Source organism: Crocodylus siamensis, chromosome 1 (assembly GCF_052110815.1).
Source record: "Crocodylus siamensis isolate JL-2025a chromosome 1, ASM5211081v1, whole genome shotgun sequence".
NCBI classification, from domain to species: Eukaryota; Metazoa; Chordata; order Crocodylia; family Crocodylidae; genus Crocodylus; species Crocodylus siamensis.
The window spans coordinates 124,470,740-124,498,503 of NC_143395.1; the positions used below are offsets into that span (position 1 = coordinate 124,470,740).

General features: G+C 45.9%; 1 protein-coding gene across 1 annotated transcript; it reads right to left on the minus strand.

Moving 5' to 3' along the window:
* Positions 1–1,968: 1,968 nt before the first annotated feature.
* LOC149873280 (uncharacterized) lies at positions 1,969–27,682 on the minus strand. The gene is made up of 5 exons (XM_090042030.1): positions 27,567–27,682; positions 21,828–21,901; positions 13,872–14,157; positions 13,455–13,613; positions 1,969–2,543 (listed from the first exon to the last, which is right to left on the minus strand). Exons 2-5 carry the CDS (start codon positions 21,828–21,830, stop codon positions 2,518–2,520), a joined length of 474 nt encoding a protein of 157 aa, XP_089898156.1. The 5' UTR covers positions 21,831–21,901; positions 27,567–27,682; the 3' UTR covers positions 1,969–2,517.
* Positions 27,683–27,764: the final 82 nt, after the last annotated feature.

A 27,764-nucleotide genomic window follows, 5' to 3' on the forward strand; every position in this document is an offset into this window, starting at 1 on the left:
AGCTATCAAGATGCTTTAAATAAAATTGTACAGCAGTCCCTAATAACACTGCTGAACTATAACCATTTTAAAATCCATACTTTCTAGATTGAGGCCCTTCTGGTAGGAAGTACACCCCTTTGTTAGTAAAAGTGAATATCCATGAGAAAAGGCTAGAAGTCAAAATAATCAACTGAAGCTCTAGATCTAAACTAGTCCAGGCACAGGATTCTCAAACGTGTCCAAGTAAATGTGCTCTTAAAGTGTTTTGGGACTAGAGTGTGTTAAAAAAAGTGTCTTTTTCCACAAGAAATGTTTCAGTTTTCTAGCAAAATATCAACACCTGAAGGATTTTTAGCTATAACTAGGTTTCATTTTTTTGATGAAGTATCAGTGTTTTCCATGGAAGTCAGATGCTTTGTGTGAAAATGTCATGTGCTCTGTCAAAAAGCTAATTTTCCACTGAAAACCAGTTTCCTTGGAAAAATTTTGACCAGCCTTAGCTAGTACCATTTTCAAAGGTGATTTGATGACATAGGAGTTTACTGTCAATGCAGCTTAGGCACCTAACACAATTTATCTCAAGGCAAATCATGAATTATGTTGTTCCAATTCATAGTGTCTTTAAGACTTCCAATATTCCTTTTTATAGTCTTGCTCAGCGTCAACCATCTTCCAGTAGCTCAGTGCTGTAGCTTCTCTCCATTCCCAATCCTGAACACTGTATATAAGGATATTCTACTTGTATATCTAATGGGTATGAATAATTTCCTTTTAAGTACTCTTCACAACTTAATGATAAGGGTTTTTCCTTCACAGTCTGAAAAGAAGATTACAGATCTGGCTCATCCCCTAACAAAAGAACAAGAGGACATTCACTGGAATTAAAAGGGGGGAAATTCAAAAGGAAAAAGAAATATTTTTTCACACAACATCTATTTGGACTGTGAAATGTATTGCTACAGGAGCTCACTGAGGCCAAAAACTTAACAAATGCAGTATAAGTTACTTAACACTCCCATGGTTAAGCCGCATGCCTTCTGCCTGGTTAAATCATGCAAACAGCAGCAGCCATTTGCCAAATCTAAACGATTAAAGATACTGTTTAAACCAATTAGAAGTGTGCCCTATTTCATACAGGAACAGCCTGTTCTCAGTGTTTCCTATTATGTTTCAAACCCTGCGCTCAGCTCTTTGCACCTTATTGAGGCTCCTTAGGTTGTTATGCAGAGCACCTTGCCTTTGAAACTGAGAGGCCCTCCTCAATTTCAGGACAGCATATAGCACAACCCTGGATTAAGTGTCTAACCCATGTCAAGCAATGTTCTCATCAAGCGCCTAATGAGCTCAGTATATGCAGTTTAATTTGTATTTAAAAAGGCACAAACATTTCTACCTATAGACTATCCAGAATTAGAATTAACAACTTCAAACTTTAGGAAAGTGATATTATGCTTGGTACTTTAGGATTAAGCCAACCTTTATCTATTGATTTCTGTAAAGACATATGTAAGGACAGGTTATCTTCCATTTGTCTTCTGCAGGCCTCTCATGTCTTGCTGTGAAGTATCTGAAACTGGCCACTGTCAGAGATGAGCACTGGGGGTGATCCAGCAGGGGCGGCAATGTTTTGGGGCAGGGGTTCACTTTAATAGAGCTTAACTCCAAACAGGAACCACTTGTAAGCCAGCCTGTACTCCTACTGCTGCCACTGCCTCAGTCATTGCTCCTTTCTGCAGTGTCACATGAATACATTCCCCTCACCCCCAAAGCCCCATACTGCTAAAGCTCCCTGGTGCCAAAGCTTCCCACCTCAGACATGCTGCTGAAGCCCCCAGGCTCTGCAGGCTGCATGTAAATTGCTAGCCCCTGTGTTACAGCTTCTCCCCGGCTGGACTGACTTGCACCACAGCTGGATTAGGCAGAAAATTATGGACCCATAATTGACTTGCTGACACTTCACTCCTCCTCCTGAAGCAAATGGAAAAGTAATGGAAAGGAGAACCTACTTTATCTCTAGATCTGTCCCATTCCAGTTAGAATAAATTTCAAACACATAGAACGGATGATCAGGCCCACAGATCAGCCTTGTGCCACTTTTCTGACCTATGGGGCCAGTTGAGTTGGGCATCACTGATACAGACTGATTAGGAACTATCATTGGTGCTGTTTTAGCTTAACAGAACCAAATAAATATACTTCAGACTGTTGCAAAGGGTCATGGTTTTATTTAATCCAAAGCAAAAGTCACTAACATTATCTTCTAATGATGCTGGAAGCTAGGCCTTAGAAGCAAGTTCTAGAGCTTTCACAGTACATTTCTTCCCATAGTCTATAGAACAGACTTCGATTTTAATTTAAAGTAAAAGTGTGATTTATGCATTTACAGGGCATGTTCAAATCATCCTAAAACACTTTAAATATTTACATACCTTATGGTTGTCAGCAATCCCTCAATATGAGGGTGACAATCTCCCAGTGAATAGGGAAGTCATCAGTGAGTCCACAGACTGAAGAGGTCAATCCAAGATCTGCATGTTAAAATGCAGACATGGCAGACAGTCCTAGGAAGAATCATACAATCATAAAAAATTAGTGTTGGAAAAGGAAATCTAGTCCAACCCTCTGCTCAAAGTAGAACCATCCCCAACTAGATCATCCCAGCCAATGCTTTGTCTAGCCAGGTCATAAAAACTTCCAAGGATGGAGATTCCACAACCTCTCTGGGTAACCTGTTCCGGTATTTTACTACCTTCTTAGTGATACAGTTTTTCCTGATATCTAACCTAAACTTCCCTTGCTGCAACTTGAGACCATCAGTCTTAGTTCTGTCATCTGCCACCACTAAGAACAATCTAGCTCCATCCTCTTTGGAACCCTCTTCAGGTAGTTGAAGGCTGCCATCAAATTCCCCCTCAGTCTTCTCTTCTCCAGACTAAATAAGCCCAGTGTCACAGGAGCACTGAGTTGCCCTGTTCCTAAGAAGTGGAGAAGTGGAGCTGCCAATCTCCAGGGGCAGCTCAGGTGCTGGTTGCTGCGGCAACCAGGCTGGCCATGTGACTGGAAGGGGGCAAGGCTGGGCCTTTATAAACAGCCCAGGCCAGAGCCCAGGGAGCAGTTCCCTTCTGGCGGCCGCAGGAGCTCTGTGGGAGAGCTGAGCAGGCTGAGGGGATGGTTGCAGCCTGACTACCCTGACTGGCTCCATGAGGCTAGAGAGAGAGAGAGAGAGAGAACCCTAGAAGGGGCCATGACTAAGAGCCAAGTGAGTGTGGACTTTGGGTTACAAGCCAGCAGGCTTCTTGTGTTTGGGTTATAGCCGTTTGGCTGCTGATTTAGTTATAGTTAATACTGAAGGACTGGGTGAGGCTGTAGGGGTGTGAGGAGGCCTCACGGGATCTCCCCAGCTGCGTGGGGGTTCCTGGGGCCCAGCAAGGGCACAGAGCGGTGCCAGGGCGGCACAGCGTTAAGTGCCACAGTGGGCATGGCGGGCGAGTGCCGGAGAGGCATTTGGCGTGTGGGGGCAGGGGCCCCAGCCCGAGAGGGCACGCAGCGCGGGAAGCGCGGCAGGGGCCCCAGCCCGAGAGGGCACGCAGCGCGGGAAGCGCGGCAGGGGCCCCAGAGGGGGTGGGGAAGGCCGGGGGGGGCGAGAGGCCCTAGGCGGGGCACATACAGTATAAAGCCACCCCAAGGTGGCATGTACTATTGACAGACACCCCAAGACAGGTGCGGTCTAAAGGGTGTTCCAGAGGGCTTCCGCAGCAAAAGGAAGCCCAAGGAACCAGAGGGACCAAGTAAGGCTCTGGCTGCCTGAGCCTAACTGGACTCATGTGATTGACGAGACCCAGAGCCTAGAGGGGCCAGGTAAGGCTTAGGTCGCCTGAGCCTAATTTGATGATCATAATTGACAGGACCCAGAAGGGGCCAGGTTAAGGCTCAGGCCGCCTGAGCCCAATTGATACAAATAACTAATTCAGATTGCAGGCCAAGCCCAGGAGCGCCAGAAAAGGGCGCAGAAGGTTAAGGACCAGATAACGTCCAGGAAGAGCTGCTGCGAGGCTTGGGGCGTGCTAAAGGGGAGGTAGGAGGCACGCATTTGCCCATAAGGCAGGGGTGCATGGAGACACCCCACTCAGAACGGGGAATAGTATTAACGTGGTGTCCAGGGCGATAAGAGGCAGCCTCCCATATTGAACCTTACAAACATCAAAGATGTGGCGGGCGAGTAGAGGGTGCTGGATTGCCTGATTGACATGGCAGGGGGCGCTAGTGAGCTCACGGCCGCTCCTAGGCCCCACCTGTGATACCCAGTTCCCTCAGCCTCTCCTCAGAAGTCATGTGCCCCAGCCCTCCAACCATTTTTGCTGCCCTTCGCTAGACTCTCTCCAATTTGTCCACATCCTTTCTGTAGTGGGGGGCCCAAAACTGGCACAGTACTGGTGAGATGTGGCCTCACCAGTGCCAAATAGAGGGGAATAATTACTTTCCTTGATCTGTGGGCAATAAGCCTACTAATGCAGCCCAGTATGTCATTAGCCTTCTTCACAACAAGGACACACTATTGGCTCATTCAGCTTATTGTCCACTGTAACCCCAAGGTCCTTTTCTGCAGAGCTGCTGCTTAGTCAGTCAGTCCCCAGCCTGTACAAGTGCATGGGATTGTTCCGTCCTCAGGCAAGACTTTGCATTTGTCCTTATTTAACCTGATGAGATTTCTTTTGGTCCAATCCTCTAACTTGTCGAGGTCCCACTCTGAATCCTACCCTATTCTCCAGTGTATATACTACTCTCCCCAGCTTGGTGTCATGTGCAGACTTGCTGAGGTTCCACTCCAGCTTATGTTCCAGAAGGAAGTGGAGGAGTAGTAGAAGGAAGGATGAGTATATTCTGGTGATGTTGGGTCATGACTCTTTCCCTTTCTCTCTCACGTCATAATAAGATGAGTTGCCTTGTATTTCATGGCACCATTGGAGAAAATTCAGTACTCATGTCTCCCAGGTATTGATGTTAATATTGCATTTCTTAAGATTAGCCTTCAAGATGTCCTTGTAGCTCTTCTTTTGCCCACTTCTAGAGTGGTAACCACTGATGATTTGGGAGTATTGGCCCTGTTTTGGGAGCTAGTTGTCAGGCTTCCTTATAACATGTCTTGTCCAACACAGCTGGTGCCATATTAACATGAATTCAATGCTAGTGGTGTTTCATTTTTCTGTCCTTCCAATTGATATGCAGAATTTCAAAAGACATCACTGATGGTAACATTCCAATGCTTTCAGGTTTTTCTAATGTGTCATTCAAGTTTCACACCCATATAACAGGGTAGGGCTGACAACTGGGTGGTAGGTGGGGAGTTTGGTTTGGGTTCTGATGTCATGTTCATTGAAGATATGATTTCAGAAATATACAACAGTTACACGGGCAGATTTTATTTGGTGTTGAATATCATTATCTATGTTTATGTTTTGGGAAAGGTGACTACTCAGGGGAAATGCTCAATATTTTCAAAGGACTGCCCTCTAATTGTAATACACAGAGGAGCAGCTGATTTGGTTTGGGGTAGGTTGGTAAAGTATCTTAGTTTTTTGTGAAGTTGACAGCCAGTCCAAGCATTTCATAAGCTTCACAGAAGCAGTTGAGAGTGACCTGGAGCTCTTCAGTTGAGTGAGCACACATGACACAACTGGCAATGTACTGAAGATCAGTAATAAAGATGTTGGTTATCATGGATTTGGAATGTAACTGATTGATGTTAAAGAGATTCCCATCCACACAATCCTGGATGCTGACTCCAGATGGAAATCTATGAGCAATGAAATGCAAACTAGCTATAATATAGATGGAGAAAAGTGTTGGTGAAATCATGCAGCCTTGCTTGACTCCGGTTCTAATGGTGAAGAGGTCCATTTATGAGCCACTGCTTAGCACAGTTGTAATCATGTCATCATCAAGAAGTCTGATGGTGGTGACAAATTTTGTTCAGCATCCAAATCTCATCAGGATCTTCCATGGAGCCTTTCTGTTGACTGGCCGTAGTCAAGTCAAGGAAGGCCATGTAAAGATCTCTTTGTTGCTTGTGGCACATATCAGAAGATCACAGGAAATTAGGGCTAGACTGGTCCTCATGATGTCATACCAAAAGAGTTTGCTTTAGCCAGGGATGAAAGACGGCCACTTAGGTAACTGTTTCATGTTGAAAAGTAATTCAACACTTCAAGTTAAGACAGGAAGGAAATATTTTAAAGAAAATTTGTTCAGTCATTTGAATGATCAAAAATGCAAGTTACTCAGGTGGAAAATGGTCAGAAAAATGAGGACCTTCACCTGTATTCCTGCAAAAATTCTATAAAATTTGAAAGTGTAAATAATTAAGGTTTTAGTTGTACCTCTCAACCAAAGGTAGAACCTCTTGCAGTACAAGTGGTATGTATGGCTATTCAATTAATACAGACTTGAAAAGAGAGTTTACCTCCAACGTTGCTCTCTTAAGTTTTCACTGGAGGTCTCTCATCCACATATTGTCCTACCCCAGTTCGAGTTAATTTTGGTTTTACAAATGCCGTGCAAGTGGAAAGCCTCCATGCACTAAGGGAAAGAGAATATAATATAGCAGACTCTTCTTGTTTTGTTGTTGTTGGTACAGATATAGTCCTCGTCAATTAAGGTTCCATGCACATCTTCTAGAAATGCTCAGGTGTCGGGCGGGTTGTAACTGCAGTATCTGAAGTATAAACTTATAAAAGTGCTCTAATTCTGTTGGAATTAGTGGGGGACTCATGAGAGGTCTGATATCAGGGCTGCAAGGCAATATTTTGCAATTTTTTTTATGGTTAGATTCTAAGACACTTCTTCAATAGTAATTAATGCTCAGTGCCTATAATTTCCTAGTAAGGAAAACTGTCTGCAGAACAGGAATGCTAAGGATGGCCAAATGATAGCACCATAAATACAAAAGTGAAATCTGAGTTCTGATCACAAATAGAAAGGAAATTACCTTTCCAGCATTAATTATGGAATGACTTTCAGGAAATGTATCTGTTAGCAAAAGGCACCAGGAAGCTGTTCTAACTTATGTTCCTGGTGTGGAGGGGTAATTAGTGGAGTAAACCAGAACTCCATCCTGCTGTCTCTTTTTTTCCTTCCTGAGTCTCACTCTTCATCTCCTCTGAGCAAGCACTAGGAGTAGCTGATACAGCAGGGATTTCCCCATCAAAAGCAGAATTCTGCCCTGGTGACTGAGAACCAAAATATGGCCTCTCTTGTCAGTGCCATGGCCAGGAAGCTTGGTGCCTGGGGCAAAGCCCATGCAGCAGACCACCCTCACGCTATGCACAGATCTGGGGGGCACGTGCCCCCACCACGCTGCCCAGGAGTGCAGGTAGCGGTGGGAGCCACCCTCCCCATCCCTGCACTCCCCCAAATGAGCCACTTGTGGCTCCATCCCGTGCCCCACCCCAGCAGGGCAGCACCTGTTGCTGCCCCTTCGCTTTGGCACTGCTTGTCTCACCTTGTTATGGCCCTTCCTCTTGTGTCACCTGAGTAGTACACCAAGGACTTGCATGTGATGCAGAATCTGGTGGCTAATTGTTTTCAGGGGCAATAGCCTTCAGATTATTCATGCATTACAAAACATGGACACTATTAAACGAGTAGAAAAATAATAAACAATATTCAGTAGCCCCAAAACTGTAGACATGTGTTTTAGTTTTTAACAGGTACTGGAAAATGACTGGAGAAAGATGGCAGGTGTGTGAAATCAGGTTTTTGGAACACAACTAAGACTATTAGCAAATTGGACACCTCACTTGTTGTCAGCTCACTGCTGCCAGAAATGCATGCTAGCAGAGCTTAGCTCCACACTCCTCTTCTCGCATTTACTAAAATCTTATATAGTAACAAAGATTTCTACTTCAAACTATGCATGAAACTGCACTACTGAGGACTAAATAATTTACCAGGAAAGAAACGAAAGGGAAATTTACTTTAAAATACAAATCCAATAGTTTAGCACAGCCAAGTGCTCTTCACTAAACACAGAATAACCAACAAAGACCAGTGCTGATTTGACTACACAGAAGCTTCTGGAAAGTAACCTGGTAATTGCTTAACAGTAGACCTCGTACCTAGTCATCTATGGGAATCAAATGTAGGACCTCTGGATTCCAGCTTTCTGTTGCCTGACCCAACATACTTGCTCAAAAGCAACTATAAGATCTTTGCTTCTGTATTTATTTTCCAGCCACTGTTATATTTGCATTCCTTGGAGGAGGGAGCATCTCTTTAGGTTGCGTAGCCTATTTAGAGGACTTCTGCTCCACCTATGCCTGGTTATGTCTCAGGTTCAACAGGCTAAGATTTTGGAGAACATGGGACTGAGAGAGTCCTGCTAAGAGATGAGACATGAAGGATAGATGGATGGAGACTTGTAAGCAATCATGGCTTGGAGAAGGACAAATGTTTCTCTTTGGGAAAGAGTGAGGCTCAACAGGATGACTGTCCATGAGTGGCCAAGAAGACAAACAATGTAGGAACTGACTTATTAATGCTAATAGGAGGAGGGCAGGGGAAATTACTGTTGGGAGAAGAGGACAACTAATGCTCAGTGCAATGTCCTTGGGTTGGAGTTGAGTAGAGTGGTAGGACACAGTTTTCCTGTCTGCTTCATTTGTCCAACTTTGGGACAAGCTGATACTGCCACAATCAAGGGGTAAAAAAAAGACTATTGAGCAGAGAGGGTTAAGAAGGAGTCTCTGGACTTGAAAGGGAGCTGGAAGACATTTTTTCCCCTGATACTTTGGTTGAGACTGAGGAGAAGACAAGTTGCTTAGATTGTAGGGTCAAACTTCTAATTGTTCCATCACTCTAGGAAGTATTCAGCTAGTGAGAGAGAAACAGACATGGCAGTATGAGATCTCTAAAAAGCAGGCCAAAGTTCATCATGTGCACATTGCCCAGGCCAATGAGGCCCCAGTTCCTGACTGGGGTCCCTAAGTGCAACCACTATACAAATAATAAAAAACCCCATCCTAGACAGCAATTACTGCAATCTGCTAAAAACTATACTAGAAAAATGTAGTGCAAGGATTGTAAAGACTGCTAAAAGAGCCTCATGTGTAAGGAATGTTAAGGCCTCTGCCAGCAGAGATGTTCAGGACATTCAGAAATACTGCAGAGTAGATGCAGTGAACTTAAAGTTCTGGAAAATAGATTGCAAGGCTCCAATTAAAGAATAATGGGTATTGCAGAGGAAACCGAATGCTCAGTGGTGATTAGATCTGAAACCAACCCAACTGCTGAAGTAATGTGGTGACAAAAATGCCTTACACAAACTGGAAATCCAAAGAAGTGCCATGATGAAAATGCTGGGATTCGATGACAAGAATCAGTTGTACTGGGAGCAGCATTTTTCCTGTATCTCTCGAGACAGCTTTTGAAAGAAATAGAAGGAACTATATAACAAGTATCCTAGAATGGGAGGTGACATGGACTGCTTGATTATTTTTTTTTTTTTAAATTTTTTTTTCCTCCAGGAAATCTAACAGTTCACCTAAGTTCCAACTGTCTGCCTGAACCATGGTAAAGTCTGAATGCTGCCTGCTTACTCAGGAAAACAAACCTTGAAAGAAGCAAAAGAAAATGTGTGGAACCAAGTTTCCAAATGATCAGTTTGTTGAGAGGGTTTAGCACTCGTGTTAAATGTATAGCCCAAAAGAACTTTATCTCTAAGTTCCTGTTTCATCGGTTAGTTCAAAGTTAAAGTAACCTGCTTTCTATTTGTAGTCTACTAGAACTATATTATCTATAAGAGAAATAACTTTTACTTTTGAACTAATTTACAAAAGGAGGACAATATGTAACAAGATCCTGAAAAAGGATCCTTTTTGATAGATGTGCTTCTGAAAACCAAAGAGGTTCTAGTGAAAAATGAAAGGTGGAATTCAAATTGACCAAGATGGCTTGTTGGTCCATCTGGTTATTTCCAATTCCTTGCATTCCTTAAATGTATTAATCACTTCATTAGGATCTGTCTTATCTAATTTTTGGAAAGCATCCTGCATTTTTCCTGGTGTGACTACTTTTGATGTAAAATACAGATGTGTTCAGTCTTATTTCTTCAAATAAGATGTAGCTCCACATTCAAAAGTTGACTCTATTGTGGTTAACCACAAATATTGTCTGAGACTAACTGTTGCATCTGTCCCCAGAAATTCAAAAAGTATGGATGAGCTTGCTCTGTTAAAGGAGAGGCTACTTCTAATTTCTGGAATCAGTTTTCAAGGTCTTCATGAGAATCAGTTTTAAACTCTGATACTCACTTCATTATCAAAATATGAGAAACTATGTGTCCTTTAAAGAAGTGCAGTAAAAGTCAACTCACCCCTGTCTCCTTGCCTTTTCCAGCTTATAGTTTCATAGTTTGTAGGGTCGGAAGGGACCTGAGCAGATCATCTAGTCTGACCCCCTGCCATGGCAGGAAGGAATACTGGGGTCAAATGACCCCAGCAAGATGTTCATCTAACCTCCTCTTAAACACCCCCAGAGTAGGAGCCTGCACCACTTCTCTTGGAAGCTGGTTCCAGACCCTAGCCGCCCTGACTGTGAAGTAGCACCTCCTGATATCTAACCTAAACCTGCCCTCTGCCAGCCTATGACCGTTATTCCTGGTCACTCCTGGCGGTGCTCGGGGATACAGTGACTTCCCCAATGCCTGCTGGTCCCCCCTGACTAGTTTATAACAGGCCACAAGATCCCCCCTCAGTCTTCTCTTTTGGAGGCTGAACAGGTTCAGGTCCCACAGCCTGTCCTCATAGGGCCTGCCCTGTTGTCCCCTGATCATACGAGTGGCCCTCCTCTGGACCCTCTCCATGCTGCCGACATCCCTCTTGAATTGCGGCGCCCAGAACTGGACGCAGTACTCCAGCTGCGGCCTGACCAGTGCCACATAGAGGGGGAGGATCACCTCCTTGGACCTGCTCGAGATGCATCTGTGGATGCATGCCAAGGTGCGGTTGGCCTTCCTGACTGCATCCCCACACTGCTGGCCCATGTTCATCTTGGAGTCAATGATGACCCCCAGATCCCTTTCCACCTCCGTGCTGATAAGAGGGGAGTTCCCCAACCTGTAGGTATGGTGCCGGTTGTTCCTCCCGAGGTGCATCACCTTGCACTTGTCTGTGTTGAAACCCATCCTATTCTCGTCCGCCCACCCTTGTAACCTGTCTAGGTCTGATTGTAGCCTGTTGCATCCTTCCAATGTACCCACATCCACCCACATCTTAGTGTCATCAGCAAATTTGAACAGGGTGCTTTTTACCCCCTCATCCAAATCGCTGATGAAGATGTTGAACAGTGTGGGCCCGAGGACCGAGCCCTGCGGAACCCCACTGCCCACGTCCTTTCAGGTTGAGAAGGACCCATCCACTACCACCCTCTGGGTGCGGACCTCCAGCCAGTTGGCGACCCATTTGACTGTGTGGGTGTCTACACCACAGCCCCCCAGTTTCCTGATGAGAACAGGGTGAGAGACAGTGTCAAAGCCTTCTGGAAGTCCAGGAAGATTATATCCACTGCTACCCCTGTGTCTAATGATCTAGTGATCTGATCGTAAAAGGCCACCAGGTTGGTCTGACAGGACCTGCCACTGATGAACCCATGTTGGTTGCCTCTAAGCATGCAGTCCCCTGCTGGCCCCTCCTGGATGTGTGCCAGCATAATTTTCTCGAACAGCTTGCCTAGGATCGAGGTGAGACTAACCGGCCTATAGTCTCCCGGGTCCTCCTTCCTGCCTTTTTTGAAGATGGGGACCACGTTGGCCCTCTTCCAGTCCTCCGGTACCTCACCGGAGCACCACGAGTGCTCATACAGTTGTGCCAGGGGACTTGCAATGACCTCGGCCAGTTCCTTTAGAACTCTAGGGTGGAGATCATCCGGGCCAGCTGACTTGAATACGTCCAACCCCTCCAGAAGCTCCCTAACTAAATCCTTGCTAACCCTTGGCCCAGGTGTGCCTCCCCTGGGGACCGAGGGGGGCCCAGCAGGGAGGTAGCTGTTTTGGTCCCTACTTAGGAAGACGGAGGCAAAGAAATCATTAAACATGTTAGCTTTGCCGTCTGATGTGACGACCAAGTTACCCATGTCGTCCTGCAAGGGCCCCACATTACCCGGGACCTTCTTTTTACCCCCTACGTATTTAAAAAAAGACTTCTTATTGTCCTTAATCTGGGAAGCTAGTCCCAGTTCCATTTCTGCCTTGGCCTTCCTAACTACCCCCCTACATCCCCGAGCAACTACAGAATAGTCCTCCCTGGTGATGACCCCTTCTTTCCACTGGGTGTAAGCCTCCTTTTTAGCAAGGAGACATTCCCGGATTCTTTTGGTGAACCACAGAGGCTTGTGTGCTCTCCTGCTCCCTTTGATCCTCGTTGGGATTACCTTCCTTTGGGCTTGGAGGATCGTCTCCTTAAGGAGCAACCACTCTCCTTGGACACCTGGCTCCCCACCCCCCAGGACCTCAGCTCTTCTCCAACTATCCTCCTTAGCTCGTTGAAGTCTGCCCTTCTAAAATCTAGGGCAACTGCCTTACTGCATGCCTTTGTCACCTTGCGCTGGATGGTGAATTCCAGCAGGCGATGATCGCTGTCGCCCAGGTGGTCAAGCACCCGCAGCCCCCTCACCAGGTCATCACCCGTGGCCAGCACTAGGTCCAACAAAGCGTCCCCCCTGGTGGGGCTGTGCACATCTTGGGTTAGATGGAGGTCCTGCACTCTGGCCAAGAACCTGCGGGAGCGTTCAGACCTGGCTGACTGCTCTTCCCAGCAGACGTCCGGGAAGTTCAGGTCCCCCCATGACTACCACATCCTTAGCCTTCACTACCTCTGTGAGCTGACCCAAGAATTCCTGGTCAAGCTCTTCTCCCTGGTTGGGAGGTCTGTAGTAGACTCCCACCATTATGTCCTTTTCCCCTTGACTGCCTTGTACTCTAACCCAAAGCACTTCAGAGTGCCCCTCCCCTGGCTCCTTGCTAATTAACGAGGATATGTATTCCTCTTTAATATAGAGTGCCACGCCCCCACCCCTATTTCCTATCCTGTCCCTCCTGTACAGCCTATAGCCCTTGACATTGACTGCCCAATCATGCGTTTCGTCCCACCACGTTTCCGTAATCCCCACTATGTCCGGGCTGGTATCAGCCAGCAGGAGGGTGAGTTCCTTCTGCTTGTTGCCCATACTATGAGCATTTGTGTAGAGGCATTTGAGGCCTCCTGTGGATGTGTGTACTGACCCCCTAGTCCCAACCTTACCCTGGCCCCTCTCTCTTACCTGTTTGATTGCTTCGCTCGTCGGTCTGGGCTGGGCTGTAGTTGTGGGTGCTGTTTGGTCTGGCAGTCTGATGTTTCCTCCACCCTCATCTTCCCCTTCCCCCGACGAGCCTAGTTTAAAGCCCGCCGGAGGAGGTCCGCCAACTTAGAACACACGCTTACCTTTAGGGGAAAGGTGGAGCCCATCCCATCCCAGCATGTCTCTCATCGTGATGTGCCGGTCATAGCTGAGGAAGCCAAAGCCCTCCTCGAAGCACCATTCCTGTAGCCGCCAGTTGGTCTCCACAATGCACGTTTCATGCTGTCTGCCTTGTCCACTCACTGGCAGGATAGAAGAGAAAACCACCTGTGCACCCATCTCCTTCAGCACACACCCCAGAGCGTGGTAGTCCTCCATCAGGCGATCAGGGGTGCTCCTGGCTGCATCGTTAGTACCCACATGGACTAGGCCCATAGGGTAATAATTGGTGGGCTGGATTACGGTCTGGAGCATCCCTTTCACGTCCTGAATCCTCGCTCTAGGTAGGCAGTATACCTCGCATGCCGAGGGGTCCCGGCGACAGATAGGGCCCTCCGTACCTCTCAGGATGGAGTCACCAATGACGATCATGCAACGCTTCTTCCTCCTGGCCTTCTTGCCTCCTTCGGCTTGCACGGGACGCGGTGTGTGTGGAGTTGCCTCCTCCCCGGTTTCGTCCTCTCCGTCCTTCTCCTCCAGGGCTGCCAGAGCTTCGTACCTGTTCTCCAGCCGGACTGTAGGAACTGGTGCTGCCGTGTCTCGAGCAGCACTGGCACAGGAGGTGACCATCTGCCACTTAGCAGTGGAGGGCTCATCTTGAGGTGCATCCTCCTTGGTCATACAACCCTGCAGGGAAAGAAAATAGCTGTCAATTTCTTCCTCTGCCTCTCTGCCTGCTAACCTCCTCCTGGAGCTCCCTCACCTGTGCCTCCAGGGCCCTAAGGCGGGTGGCCTGCAGGATAGGTGTGGGGGTCCCCAGTCCCTGCCCCCCCCAGGCCTTGCTGGGCAGCTCCCGCAGGCCAGGGGGTTGGGGGACGCCAGCCCCCCCGTGGGCTCTGTCTGGGTGGAGGCCTCAGACAAGCTCCGGGCAGGACGCGCCCCCCGGGCAGGGGCCCTGGCAGCACTCCGTGTCGACACCATCGTAGGAGTTCCTAGCTGAGTTCGGGTCCTCTGGCCTGCGCTAACAAGAGTTGGTCTCTCGGCCGCTCCTGCTCCTCCTCCGGCGCAAACGCTGGCGCAAACACCAGTGCGCTCTTACAGACCGCGCCTGTTTGCGCGGCTCGGGAGCGCGGCTCCCTACCGGCTCAGCTAAGAGGGATCTGGGGGGCTTCCCCTCCGGATCCGACTCAGCTGCGTCGGCCCCTCTGCCCCACTTACCTTAGGGGGATCAGCTGCTGCTGCCCCCGCTGCTGCTCCGCTTGCTTCTGCTGCTCTCGCCTCCGCTCCGGGTCAGGTAAGGGGGCACACGTGTGTGCAAGACACGTGTGTGCCTGTGTCCTTACTCTCCCTGCTGCTCCTAGCTCCCGAGTGCCGGAAGCTACGTCAAACCGCAGCTTTTAAAGGCTGCGGTTTGAATTTCCCGCCTCCGCTCTATCCACCAATCAGGCGCTCCGGACTTGCCAGAAGTGCCTACTGGCGATCCCGCCCCCCTGCTCTCCCTCGCTGGGGGGGACACTTGACACGAACACTGAAAAACTTGGATATCTAAGATTCATAGATGCTTGGGGAAAGAGACCTTAGCAGATCATCAAGTCCAACCCCTTGCCCTGGGCAGGACAGAGCACTGTGGTCAGACAATCCTAGCCACGTGCTTGTCTAGCCTCCTCTTAAAGACCCCCAAGATGGAGGAAAGCACTACCTCCCTTAGAAGTCCATCCCAGATTTTGGCAACCTTTACTGTAAGGAAGTTCTTCCTGATGTCTAACCTAAATCTGTTCTCTGTCACTTTGTGGCAGTTGTTCCTAGTTACTCCAAGGGATGCCCTGGTTAACAGATCATTTTCTATTCCTTGCTGTCTTTCCCAGTGAATTTGTAGGTGGCCACAAGATCACCTCTCAGCCAGGGCCCTCAATCTCTCCTCATAGGGTTTTGCCTGCAGGCCCCTAGCCATACAAGTGGCTCTCCTCTGAACCCTCTCAAGGTTGTCCACATCCCTCTTGAAGCACGGCGTCCAAAACTGAATGCAGTACTCCAACTGCAGCCTGACCATGGAGGGGAAGTATCACCTCCGTGGACCTGTTTGTCATGCGCCTGCTAATGCATAATGTCATTTTTATGATGAATCTACTTACAGGTTAATTGTGTGTGTTGCACTTACAATCTCACTAGTAGTATTAGCTGGAACTTTCATAGTGAGTTGGGCACCTATTTCACTAGACTCTCTCAAAAATCCCAGGGGGTGGGTCCACATGAGCATGCACATGCAGTATGTGGTGCTGCAGACCTATCTGTGGTACCACAAACCTCACGTACCATACATGCAGGTGTTTGCTGAACTGTTTTGCAGCGTGACAAGATTTTTGACATTGGGAGATCCCAGTGTCAAAAAAACCCATGCCTGAAAAAAGCAGGGTACTGCATGTGGTGGCAATGTGCCCTGCCTGAAACCAAAACCTAGCTGGCTGGAGCCACACTGGCTGCCAGTCAGGCTCTGAACACCAGACCACAACTGCTGGAGCCCCAGAAATTCCCAGAACCCCAGGTAAGGCTACTGGGGCCCAGGTGCTGACCTCAGCCTCCCCTCCCCTACCCGGGCAACTTGCCACACACCACAGCACACATGCATGAGCATTCCCTGGGGACAAGAAGCAGCAGAAGCACAACTATATGCCACTGCTATTTGTCTCTGGGGAAACATACATGCATGCTTGTCTGGATGCACCCAGACAGTATATTTAGGAATAGTACTTATCTTTGGTTGCAAGGCACAGTATAAGGATAATATAAACATTTGCTTTTGCACACACTGCTCAGAGGCAGTGGTTATAATAACCTTTAAAGACAGAGAATTCATACCATAGATTTTTTTTAAGTGACTTGTTTAAGGTTTCATAACAGCTCATCAGCAAGTCAAGGTATACAGCCTAGAAAGTTTGTCTTCTAGAGACCTTGTTTAGCCACAGGCATTATTCTTTCTTCTACCATACAATAATGCCCCTGCTGTAACCCAAATACATGATATTTTGTATAGTATAGAGGTGGCTGCTCTGTCATTGTCTGATTACAATTGTTCACCTCTCATACGCAAGAGTTTTTTGGACTAAAAGACAGATTGTGTCATGAGAGCAAACAGAGGTTGACATGAGCATCAACAAATACTCATGTTAAAAGGAGGTTTAAAAATTAATTTGCTTGATACATACACTCTAACCTACTAGACAAAACCATATGTGAACATCCTCTACCAGAAGGAATTGGATACATCTACTATACTTCTGCTGGGGACAGTTTTGAGGGTATAACCCCTTCCCCCCCCTTTTTTCTGAGTTCAGTGAAAAACAGACTCAAGAAGGTAAATGCCTGAACTTTATTAATGATATGTTTATCAGAAAATTCCTGCAGAAATTTCTCTTGGCTCATTTCATTGTGAACTGTTCAAAAGGAAACAGTAGCTCGTAATAAAGTTAACAAGGCACAGGACATGCTAGGCCCTGGCTCTGTCATATGGTAATGCTAACATGAAAGCACATCACCAGTATAATAATGAATGTCTTTGTCTGGAAAAACACAGTTGGTTAAAGTACTTGGAAGGCCTTGGTTGTCACTGGAGTGGAGTAGCCATGCTAAGTTGCTAAGGCTATTCATATTTTCAAAGGAACCTAAGCGAGCTGAGTGTTCAAATTCAATTGAAACTAAATGGGGTTGGCATGTATAACTTTGAAAATCCAAACCTAAAGCCATATTAGCAAAAGACAAATCTATCTTGCCAGTCTACTGGTAGAGTTACAGTGCCCTTCTCTTGCTAAGTTTCAAAAACTGGAGCAACTGGGGACTACTCTTTTAGGTTTGATTTAGCCTTGTATCCGGACATAAAATTCAACCTCAATGCAATTATCTTCAGAACTACTCAAGGAGGATGAATAACTTTTAGACATAAGGTAACATAACGAAGAAAAGGAATGCTATCCAGAACCCCTCAGACAGCCTCCTATGGTTCTAAAAATATCTTTACAACTGGTATAATCTTTTGTACTACCCAGTAGCTGTATGTTGGAATGTAGGAGCTGGCAAACATGTCAAGTGAAATCTTTGGCCTACTGAAGGTGATGGATATGTTGTCATGACAACAACACTACATTTTTCTCTAGTTAAAGAAAAACTATATTTTTTTAATATGCTAGGAATCATAGGATTCAGTTTAAGATCAAAGCAAAAATAAATATAACTTTACTGAAATGTGCTATATAATATATTACATTTAAAAGACACAACAAACTAGGCAAAAATAGTAAAAATTGTCAAAAGATATTGTTTCTCTAGTCATTATAGTTAAGTACACATCTTTTATTCAGATTTGTAAAACAAAATCTAGTCTTCTTGATTGTCTTGAAAGCATCTCCAATTCTTCACTCTCAGTCATTTATACCTGTGTTAATATTACCACACCTGAGTTAAGGTTTTTAACAAGAGCTAAAATAAGCTGTAGGGCTGTGAACTAGATGGGAAAAATTACCAGAAAAGGATAACAGTAAAATTACAGAAGAAAGAATAGTTTGAACAGTGGAACATCAAGACCATTTAAAAGAAGAGAGGGTTGTTAATATCTGTGGGGTGAAGAGCAATTAGCAGGAGTCAGGTAAATTATATTGATAGCAGAAGACAAATAGATTATAATGAGCCATGAAGTCAATTGACTCCCTCAGCCCTGTCTGAATAGAAATGCTGTTGCCCCTCCTAGGCAGCTAGTTTTAAAGTCTGGGTGGAGCCAGAATCAAAGCCGGTGCAATTGCACCACTGCACCCCAATAGATCTGCACCCCCCGGCTCTTGGTAACTGTGACATCTCCAAATCATTCAATTCTTTATTCCATTTGACTCCTTTACTTTGAATATCTGGCAGAGGTATCCACACTGAAAATGGTCTGTTTTCTTGGACAGACTTGTTGCTCCATCATGACTTGGATCCATAGAAAAGTCATAGTACATGACGGTTGAAGATACTCAGCTTAGTGCTGAAGCTCCTGGTGTTAGACTTCCTGGTCTAGACATGGGGCTGAGCATCCAAAGTGATGCTCAGCTAAATCATTTTATTATAGATACTGTCATCGGGGAAATGAGAGATGCTGTATAAGCAGGTCATTCACTCCACTAGTTTTTATCTAGGCCCGTCAGCTCTTATTCAGGGTTTCTAGCCAGTTTATTTTACATGAGGCAACTTTGCACCCACAATAAGCAGGAAAAATAACAGAACAAGGACACATGCAAACAGCAAACAACAATCAGAGAAAACACAACCAAAACCTAGTATCTTCAGATCTTGAATGAGGCAACCTAGTCTCTATGGGTATTTGTATACATGCTTGTGGTACAGCGCATCCAGTTTTATAAGTGATGAAATGCACATCAGCGCTGAGAAAATGGCAGTGGTGCACTTCTGAACTAAAACACATTGGAGGTGTCTTAGTTCAAAAGCACTTTTTGCACACTGATGCGCATTTCACCACTTATACAACTACACATGAAGCAATGCACATCAGCAGACTCGATTAATCAAGTCTGCTCTGACTGCTAGATCTCCAGCGCCTTGCAGGACACAAAGATATGTGTATAAATGCCCTGAGCTGCTCTCTCCGTACCACAGCCTCTTGTCTCTGGAGTTTTTAAACCCTCTACATGGCTCTTTCCTCGTTAGCTGGTATCAGCTCTTCTGGCTCCCAGTTTCCCAGCTAGGCAGACTATCAGCTGCTGAATATCTGCAGCGGGGTTCTGCGCCTTTAAGGAAGGGGTGGACAATTATTTGGGCTGGATGGCCACTTAGTGAACTGTCATTTAGGTTTAGATATTAGGAAAAACTTTCTCACTAGCAGGGTACTAAAGCACTGGAATGAATTACCCAGAGAGGTGGTGGAACCTCCATTCTTGGAGGTTTATAAGTCCTAACTAGGCAAAGCCTTTGCTGGGATGATCTAATCAGGGGTAGTCCTGCTTTAAGTAAGGGGGTTGGACTGGATGACCTGCAGTCTCTTTCAACCTACTTTTCTATGGTTCTATTATTCTATGAAAACTTCTTCACTGTTAAAATAGTGAGGCAATGAAATAGACTGCTTAGGGAAGTTATGTAATTTCCACCATTGGAAGTATTTAAGAAGTTGGATAAGCTTTGGTTATCTATGCCTATGCTCTTCTATGTGTATTTCCTGCATTTTTGGGCTGTGCCGTTTGCTATGTGGGGCCAGGAAGGAATTGCATTTCCCCTTCTGTTGCTACATGTCAGAGTTGTTCTTCTGTGGGTTTGTTTGGGTTTTTTTATTCCTCAGGAGTGCTGGGTTTTAACTGAAGCCAAGGCTGGGGACTTTGATTGGGTTGTGCCCAGTGCACCTGCTGGGAGTAAAACCCAGAGGTTCCTGGCTAGAGGGTCTTGCCCCTCTGCTCAGGGTCAGGCCATTCATCACTCGTGAGGTCAGGAAGAAATTTTACTCCATGATCAGATTGGTATAAGTTATGGGGGCTTCCCCTTCTTCTGGGACAGTGAGGGAATGTGGGCACTTCTTTGCCCTGCTTTTCTATTATTCTGATTCTATGAAGTAGTACTTGTAAAAATACACTAACTTTTAGGGAACATACAAATGATTCTTTTGCTACGTTGGGACCAAATTGGAGCGGATGAAATTCAGGTTTCGGTCAGGAAGGTCTGGGATTGTTAATATTCTGTTCAGCATCAGTTTCTTCTCATTCTTACTCATTATAGCACCTGACTCTGAGGAAGAGTATTCAGTGTGATACGGATATGTTTTTAAATCTTATTTCATACCTAGCAACTATGAGGATACAGCAGATCACATACCTACCATCAAACTGGTTGGGCCAGCTAACTTTGAAATTCTACAAGACTGTCTAGTCTAAACAGAACATTATCCTTAAATTTCTTATAGTTTTTCAGTCTGAGGGCTTGAGAGAAAACAGATTTTAAAAAGAGCCTTCTTTCTGTCCTTGGATATCAGTTCATGCAGCTGATTACTGATCTCCACTACTGCTTATCTGTGCTATGGAATACTACATTGTATTTTTTTCAGTTCAGTTCTGTTTGAGGACATTTGATTTAGCTATACTTTAGTATTCAGTCAGCATTATTTTTTGCATGTAGTATAAGTTCCTATTTCTTTACACTCTTGAAAAAACTATTTGTACTATGACATTTTTTGCCCTCTGCTGAAGCAAAGCAAAGAGTTCTGTTTAGTCTCATTAAACACAGTAAGCTTATTTTTTTTCCAGAAATCTGTCCTGTAAAAATACAATTAGTAAACATTGAAAATGTGCAAAAGATGCATAGAAAAAAGTGCCTGTCCCAGAAATAAATGTCATTGCAGCACACTTTTGGAAACTGTCAAGTTTTAGAGGGCATCTTATAGAGGCTGATTGCAAGCCTCAATTTCTGAGCAAATCTAGCATCACTTCAGAGATCTACATGAATTAAACTCGTGGGACCATGGCAGACTTTAAAGATGCAGTCTCTCGCTACAACCATATTTTGTTTACTTAGTGCTGATCATCTACTACTGCTTTGGATAATCTCATTAATAGGCTGCAGCTTGTCCTTCCAGTACTCCCATGGCTCTGGCATATGCTATCAAGGGTATGGTTTTGTTAAACACCAGGTGTATGTGCATGATTAGGCATCAAGGCAGAGAAAGAAAAATGTGTAGTTGTTATTTTCAAACTGGTATTGCCATTGAAAGTATATTAAAAATTGCCCAAATTGTGTGTGTATGTATGCAAATATATTCTATGTACTTTACTTTTGGCTTTTATATTGATATTTGTAATTAAGTCAGAGTCCCTTCCAAGGCCCACTGATTTCAACTAGCTCTGGACTAGGCTGTAATAAAAAATTAACACAGTTTAATAAAAGTTGCTTTAAAAACAACATCTCTATTTTCTAAAGCAAAATAAGTTCTTTCACTTCTGCTTTTTGCAGAGCAGAGACCTCCCACCATAAGTGCTGACCCTACTACTCCATCCTTTTCAGTTATAAATGCTGACTATATGCAATTTATTTTCATTTTTGCTGTGGTGGAGGAAGAAGGATGTCAGCTGCAGCAAAGCAGGTGTCAAGAAGAAACAATCCTAGCAATTAGGAAGGCATACAGAAACAACATTTTTGTTAAATACATCAAGTGACTCAGATATTAATTGCAAGAGGCAAGAATTTCTTAGAATTTCATATATTGATAGGTCAGCGAAGTGACAGCCAAAAAAGGGTATATGAGAAATCTACACCAAACTACAAAATGGTACACAAAGCAACTTTAATTCCAGCTACCATGGACCAGTACAAGATAAACAGGGATATTGTCTCACCATCTCTGAAGAACACCACCACCAAAAAGAAGGCTGCTTTGGGCACTCCCATGTTATGTTAAACAGTCTTTCACCTGAAAAAAAAAATCAATTTTAATAACACAGGTAAGGACTTGATGTTAACTACAAAATAGTTAATTACAAAGTAATCACCTTTGGAGAATATAAAACAGCTTTCAAGATACTAAAGAACTGCAAGACTATAGGCCAGAATACAATAACTGTAAGTGGCAAAGACAGCTGGAAAATGTTGCTAAGAAAATGTTGCTAAGACTCTTCAACAGCGTATGAGAGATATCATCCACCTCAGAAGAATGGAAAAAAGGAATTGCCATAAAATTGAGAGAGGAGATTTAAGCAACTTCAAAAACTGAAATGGGAACATGTGGCTGTCCGTCTCAGGGAACTTTTTTCTGTTATTTGGAACAGAAAACAAAATACTACCAAGAACAGATTTAAAAAAACTCTGGTTTTCATCCCACCTTCCTTGTATTGATCAAATCCTCTGGCTATGCAATACTTCTGAACAAAGCAATGAATGACAGGTACTGCTCATCTGAAATTTCACTGACCTTAATTAAAAATTGACAGCGCAGAGAGAGGGCGTCTGCAATAGATGCTGCAAACCTATAAATTCCATTGCAAAGCTATCTAAATCTTCCAGAATCTATATCAAGACACCAAAGGTGCTGTCATTTCCATTCAGGAATTACACTCATTAAACCTTTTTTTCCTCTTTGTTCTTTGCTTTTACAGTTGACTGTGCTATTCAGCTGGCATCTGGTAGGGGAATTGGAACTCATGGATAGAGTGCTGGGCTAGTGATGTGAATATTTCAACAAATTAAAGTCAGCAAAAGACTAAAAGGCTCATTAGAACTCCTAAACTATTAAATCTTAGAGTCAGAAAGTAAAAAACAAGGGTTAGGAATGTTTTTGGTCTCCTTTCCTCTAAAAGGAGTAGCTGTGAGAACAACTGGCTTGTTTATTTACTGAGGCAGTATGCAACAAGGTGCTCAGCCCTTAAAGTAGGGATGGGCAAAATGTATCCCATGGGCTAGATCTGGCTTGCCAAAGGATTTTGGCCTCAGCCCTGCCTGGCTCAGGTGTGGGGGGCGGTGTGGGCCATAGCGTCTGCGGCCAGGCCCACTGCCCTCAGGCACACAGTGTGGCTGGGGCGACACAATGGCTGGACTTGCTTCCCAATAGTCCTGGTGGTGACAGCTCCTTCCAGCTGCTGCTGCCACTCTCCACTGCTGGACTCAGCTCCGCTGCCTGGGCATCTAGGCCCACCTGCCCCATACCCGCTGTCAGGCATTATGGATGGAGCACATGGGCAGGGTCACCATGGAGACTGGCCCAGATAGGGCTGTGGGCAGGCAGGGCCAGGGATGGGATCAGGATCGCTAAGTGGTGATTGTGCAGGGCTGGGGCCCAGGGAAGAGCCACAATCCACTGCCCACAAGTTCCTTCCCGCCCATCCCACTCCCAGACACTGCTCTCTGCCTGCTCATGACCCCATCCCATCTGCCCAGCGATGTACCCTGCCCACACAGACGTTGGCTGGTCTTCATGGAGAACCTGGGATTGCTGGAGTCAGTGTGGGGCTGGGGAAGAGTCACAATGTTCCCCACATGCCCCTGCCCATGAGCCAGTGCTCTGCCTTAACCCTGTCTGCTTGCCCCACTCCCAGATGCCATTCCTCACCTGGTCAAGCCTGAGGCAGAGCCATTTAGGGAGTTTTGGTGAGCTGGGGGTGGGGGGTGTTGACAAACACTCTAACCTGGAGAAGATAATTAGGAGCAGTCAGCATTGATTCACCAAGGGCAAGTCATGCCTGACCAACCTGACTGCCTCCTATGATGCGATGACTGGTTCTGTGGACGTAGGGAGACCAGTGGATGTGGTATACCTTGACTTTAGCAAGGCTTTTGATACGGTTTCCCACAATATTCTTGCAAGCAAGCTAAGGAAGTATGGGCTAGATGAATGGACTATACGGTAGATAGAAAACTGGCTGGATCATCAGGCACAGAGGATAGTAGTCAATGGCTTGATGTCTACTTAGCAGCTAGTACCAAGTGGAGTGCCTTGGGTCAGTCCTGGGACTAGTTTTGTTCAATATCTTCATTAGTAACCTGGAAGATGACATAGAGCACACCCACTGCGAGTCTGCAGATGACACCAAGCTGGGGGGAGTAGTAGACATGCTGGAGGGTAGGGTTAGGATTCAGAGAGACAGACCTCAACAAATTAAAGGATTGGACCAAAAGAAATCTCATGAAGTTCAATAAGGACAAGTGCAAAGTCCTGCACTTAGGACAGAAGCAATCCCATGTCCCAGTACAGACTGGGGGCTGACTGGCTGGGCAGCAGCTCTGCAGAAAATGACCTGGGGGACAATAAGCTGAATATGAGCCAGCAGTGTGCCCTTGTTGCCACGAAGGCTAAGAGTATACTGGGCTGGATTAGTAGGAGCGTTGCCAGCAGATCAATGGAAGTGATTCTTTCCTTCTATTTGGCACCGGTGAGGCCACATCTGGAGTACTGTGTCCAGTTCTGGGGCTCCCACTACAGAAAGGATGTAGACAAATGGGAGAGTTCAGCAGAAGGCAACAACAATGGTGAAGGGGCTGGAGCACATGACTTATGAAGAAAGCCTGAGGGATCTGACCTTATTTAGTATGGAGAGAAGACTGAGGGGAATTGGATAACAGCCTTCAACTACCTGATGAGAAGTTCCAAAGAGGATCGGGCTGGACTGTTCTCAGTGATGGCAGAACAAGGACCAATCGTCTTGAGTTGCAGCAAGGGAAGTTTAGGTTAGATATTGGGAAAAACTCTCACTAGCAGGGTAGCAAAGCATTGGAATAGGGTATCCAGAGATGTTGTGGAACCTCCATTTAAGACTTGGCTAGACAAAGCCTTGGCTGGGATGATCTAGTTGGGGATGGTTCTGCTGTAAGCAGCGGGTTGGACTAGGTGACCTCCTGAGGTCCCTTCCAAACTAATTTTCTATGATTCTTTTATTCAGGGACTGAGGTAAGCTGACTAGTCTGTAGTTCCCTAGATCCTCTTTCTTCCCTTTCTTAAAGATGGGCACCATATTTGCCCTTTTCCAATCATCCAGAACCTCCCCTGACCACCATGAGTTTTCAAAAATCATGGCCAAAGGCTCTGCAATTACATTGGCCACCTCCCTCAGCACCCTTGGGTTCATCCCATTCAGTCCTATGGACTTGTACACATCCACCTTTTCTAATTAGTCCTTAACCTGTTCTTTTACCACTGCCAGCTGCTCACTTCCTCCCCAAACTGTGCTGCCCAGTACAGTAGTCTGGGAGCTGACCTTGCCTGTGAAGACTGAAATGAAAAAGGCACTCAGTACGTAGTCTTTTCTACATCCTCTGTCACTAGGTTGCCTCCCCATTCAGTAATGGATCTACACTTTCCCTGATCTTCTTCTTGTTACTGACATACTTGTAGAAACCCTTCTTGTTACCCTCTATGTTCCTTGCTAGCTGCAACTCTAGCTGTACTTTGGCCTTCGTGATTTTTATTCCTGCATGCCCATGCAATTCTCTTATACTCCCCTCCCTAGTCTTTTGTCCAATTTTCCACTTCTTATAAGCTTCCTTTCTGTGTTTTAGCTCATTTAAGAGTTTCATGCTAAGCTAAGCTGCTCTTCTGCCATACTTATTAGTCTTCCTGTACATTGGGATGATTCATTCCTGCACCCTCAGTAAGGTTTCTTTAAAGCATAACCAGTTCTTCTGGCTTCCCTTCCCCTCCAGACTGGCCTCCCAGAGGATCCTGCCCATCAGTTCCCTGAGTGAAAAGGTGACTTTTCTTAAGTCAAGGGTCTTTATTCTGCTGTTCTCCAAACTGCCTTTTCCTCAGGATCCTGAACTCAATCACATTTTGGTTGCTGCTGCCCAAGTTCCCATCCACTTCTACATTCCCCATCAATTCTTCCCTGTTTGTGAGCAGCAGGTCAAGAACATGGCCCCTAGTTGGCCACTCCTGCACTTGCACCAGGAAGTTGTCCCCAGCACTCTCCAAAAACTCCCTAGATTGCCTGTGCATTGCTGTATTGCCCTCCCAGCAGATGTCAGGGTGACTGAAGTCCCCCATGAAAACCAGGGCCTGCGATCAGGAAATTTCCAATAGCTGTTTGAAGAAAGCCTCATCCACCTCATCCTCCTGGTCTGGTGGTCTACAGCAGACCCCCACCATGACATCACCCTTGTTGCTCTCCCTTCTGACTCTAAGCCCGAGGCTTTCAACAGGCCTATCTCCAATTTCATATTGGAGCTATGAGCAATCGTACAGCTCTTTTACATCAAGTGCAACTCCTCCTCTTCTCCTCTGCCTGTCCTTCCTGAACAGTTCATAGTTTTTCCTGATCTCCAGTCTAAACCTACGTTGCTGCAATTTTAAGCCATTGGTCTGAGTCCTGCTGTTTGCAGTGAGAGAAAAGGTCTTCTCCCTCATCTTGATGGCAGCCCTTCAGACATTTGAAGTCTATTATCATGTCCCCTCTTAAGCACCTTTTCTGCAAGCTGAACATGCCTATTTCCTTCAACATTTCATACGGCTTGCCCTTTATCTTTTTTGTTGCTCGTCTTCAGACCCTCTCTAACTTCCTGAAGACAAGTGTATAATTACCCTATTTCTTTTAACTTGGGATTGAAGATGATTAAAGGTGCCATCCAAAGCTTACCCCGCTCCCACTACCACTGCATTTACAAACTATGCACACAGTGAGCCTATGCAGATGTTTGTATTGCTGTCCCTGTATTCTCTACTTCCCCATTTTAATCCACCCATTACCTCATTTTCAAAGGCTGTAAATTAAGCAGGCTAAGAATAACCTTTATTCTATGTCTATGTACAGCACCTCATACAATAGGATACTGGTCTGGTTGGTCCCTTAGGTGATACTGTAGTACTCTGCATAATTATCAATGCCTACCAGGGCCCACCCACATAACACATGCAGATGACGAATGAAGTACAGACTAAAAAAAAAAAGCTGTGGAAGAAACTTGATGTCATGGAAGACTAATTTCCTCCAGATGCAGTTTTCTGAAACTCCTGCTTCAAGGTTGATGGCTGGTAGGCCAGCAGCTTTCCCCTCCACAGATAAGAGGCAAACTATTCCTCCTCTCCCACAGGAAAATACACCCGCACAGGACACATGTGGGACAGACTATTTCTCCTTCCACACATGGACACACACATGGGATGGACTGTTCCTCCTTTCCTGAGCGTGCGTGTGCGCACACACACAGACACACACACACACACACACACACACGACTGACCACTCCTCTTCCCCTACACAAACATACACATACACAGGACACATGTGGGACAGACTACTTCTCTTTCCACACGTGAGCACACACACAGGATGCATTATTCCTCCTTACACACACACACACAAATGGGAAGGACTAGTCTTCCTTTCACAAACACACACACACACACACACTACAGACTATTTCTTCCCCACATGAAAACGCATGCACATACTCGTCCCCCACATAAACGCACACACACACAGAGAGGACAAACTATTCCTTCTCCCCCACACAAAGACAGACAGACAGACACACGTGGGCCGGGACAGACTCTTCCTCCTCTTGCACATGAACACACACGGGACGGACTAATCCTCCTCCCCCGCACGAACCAACACACGCGTGCCCACACCAACACACGCGTTATCTCACACCCGGTACGGACTCTTCCTCTTCTCCCGTGCGCGCACGCACGCACGCACACTAGCTGTCCGTTTGTGTCGCGCACACACGTGGCTGGAGGCGGCTCCCAGGCAGCCCCGGGCCCCCAGCTCTGCTCTCCACACCGCGCCGAGCATCAGCCCGGCCGCCCCCGTCCCTGTCTCGTGCTGCCCGCGGCGAGGGGCGGGGCC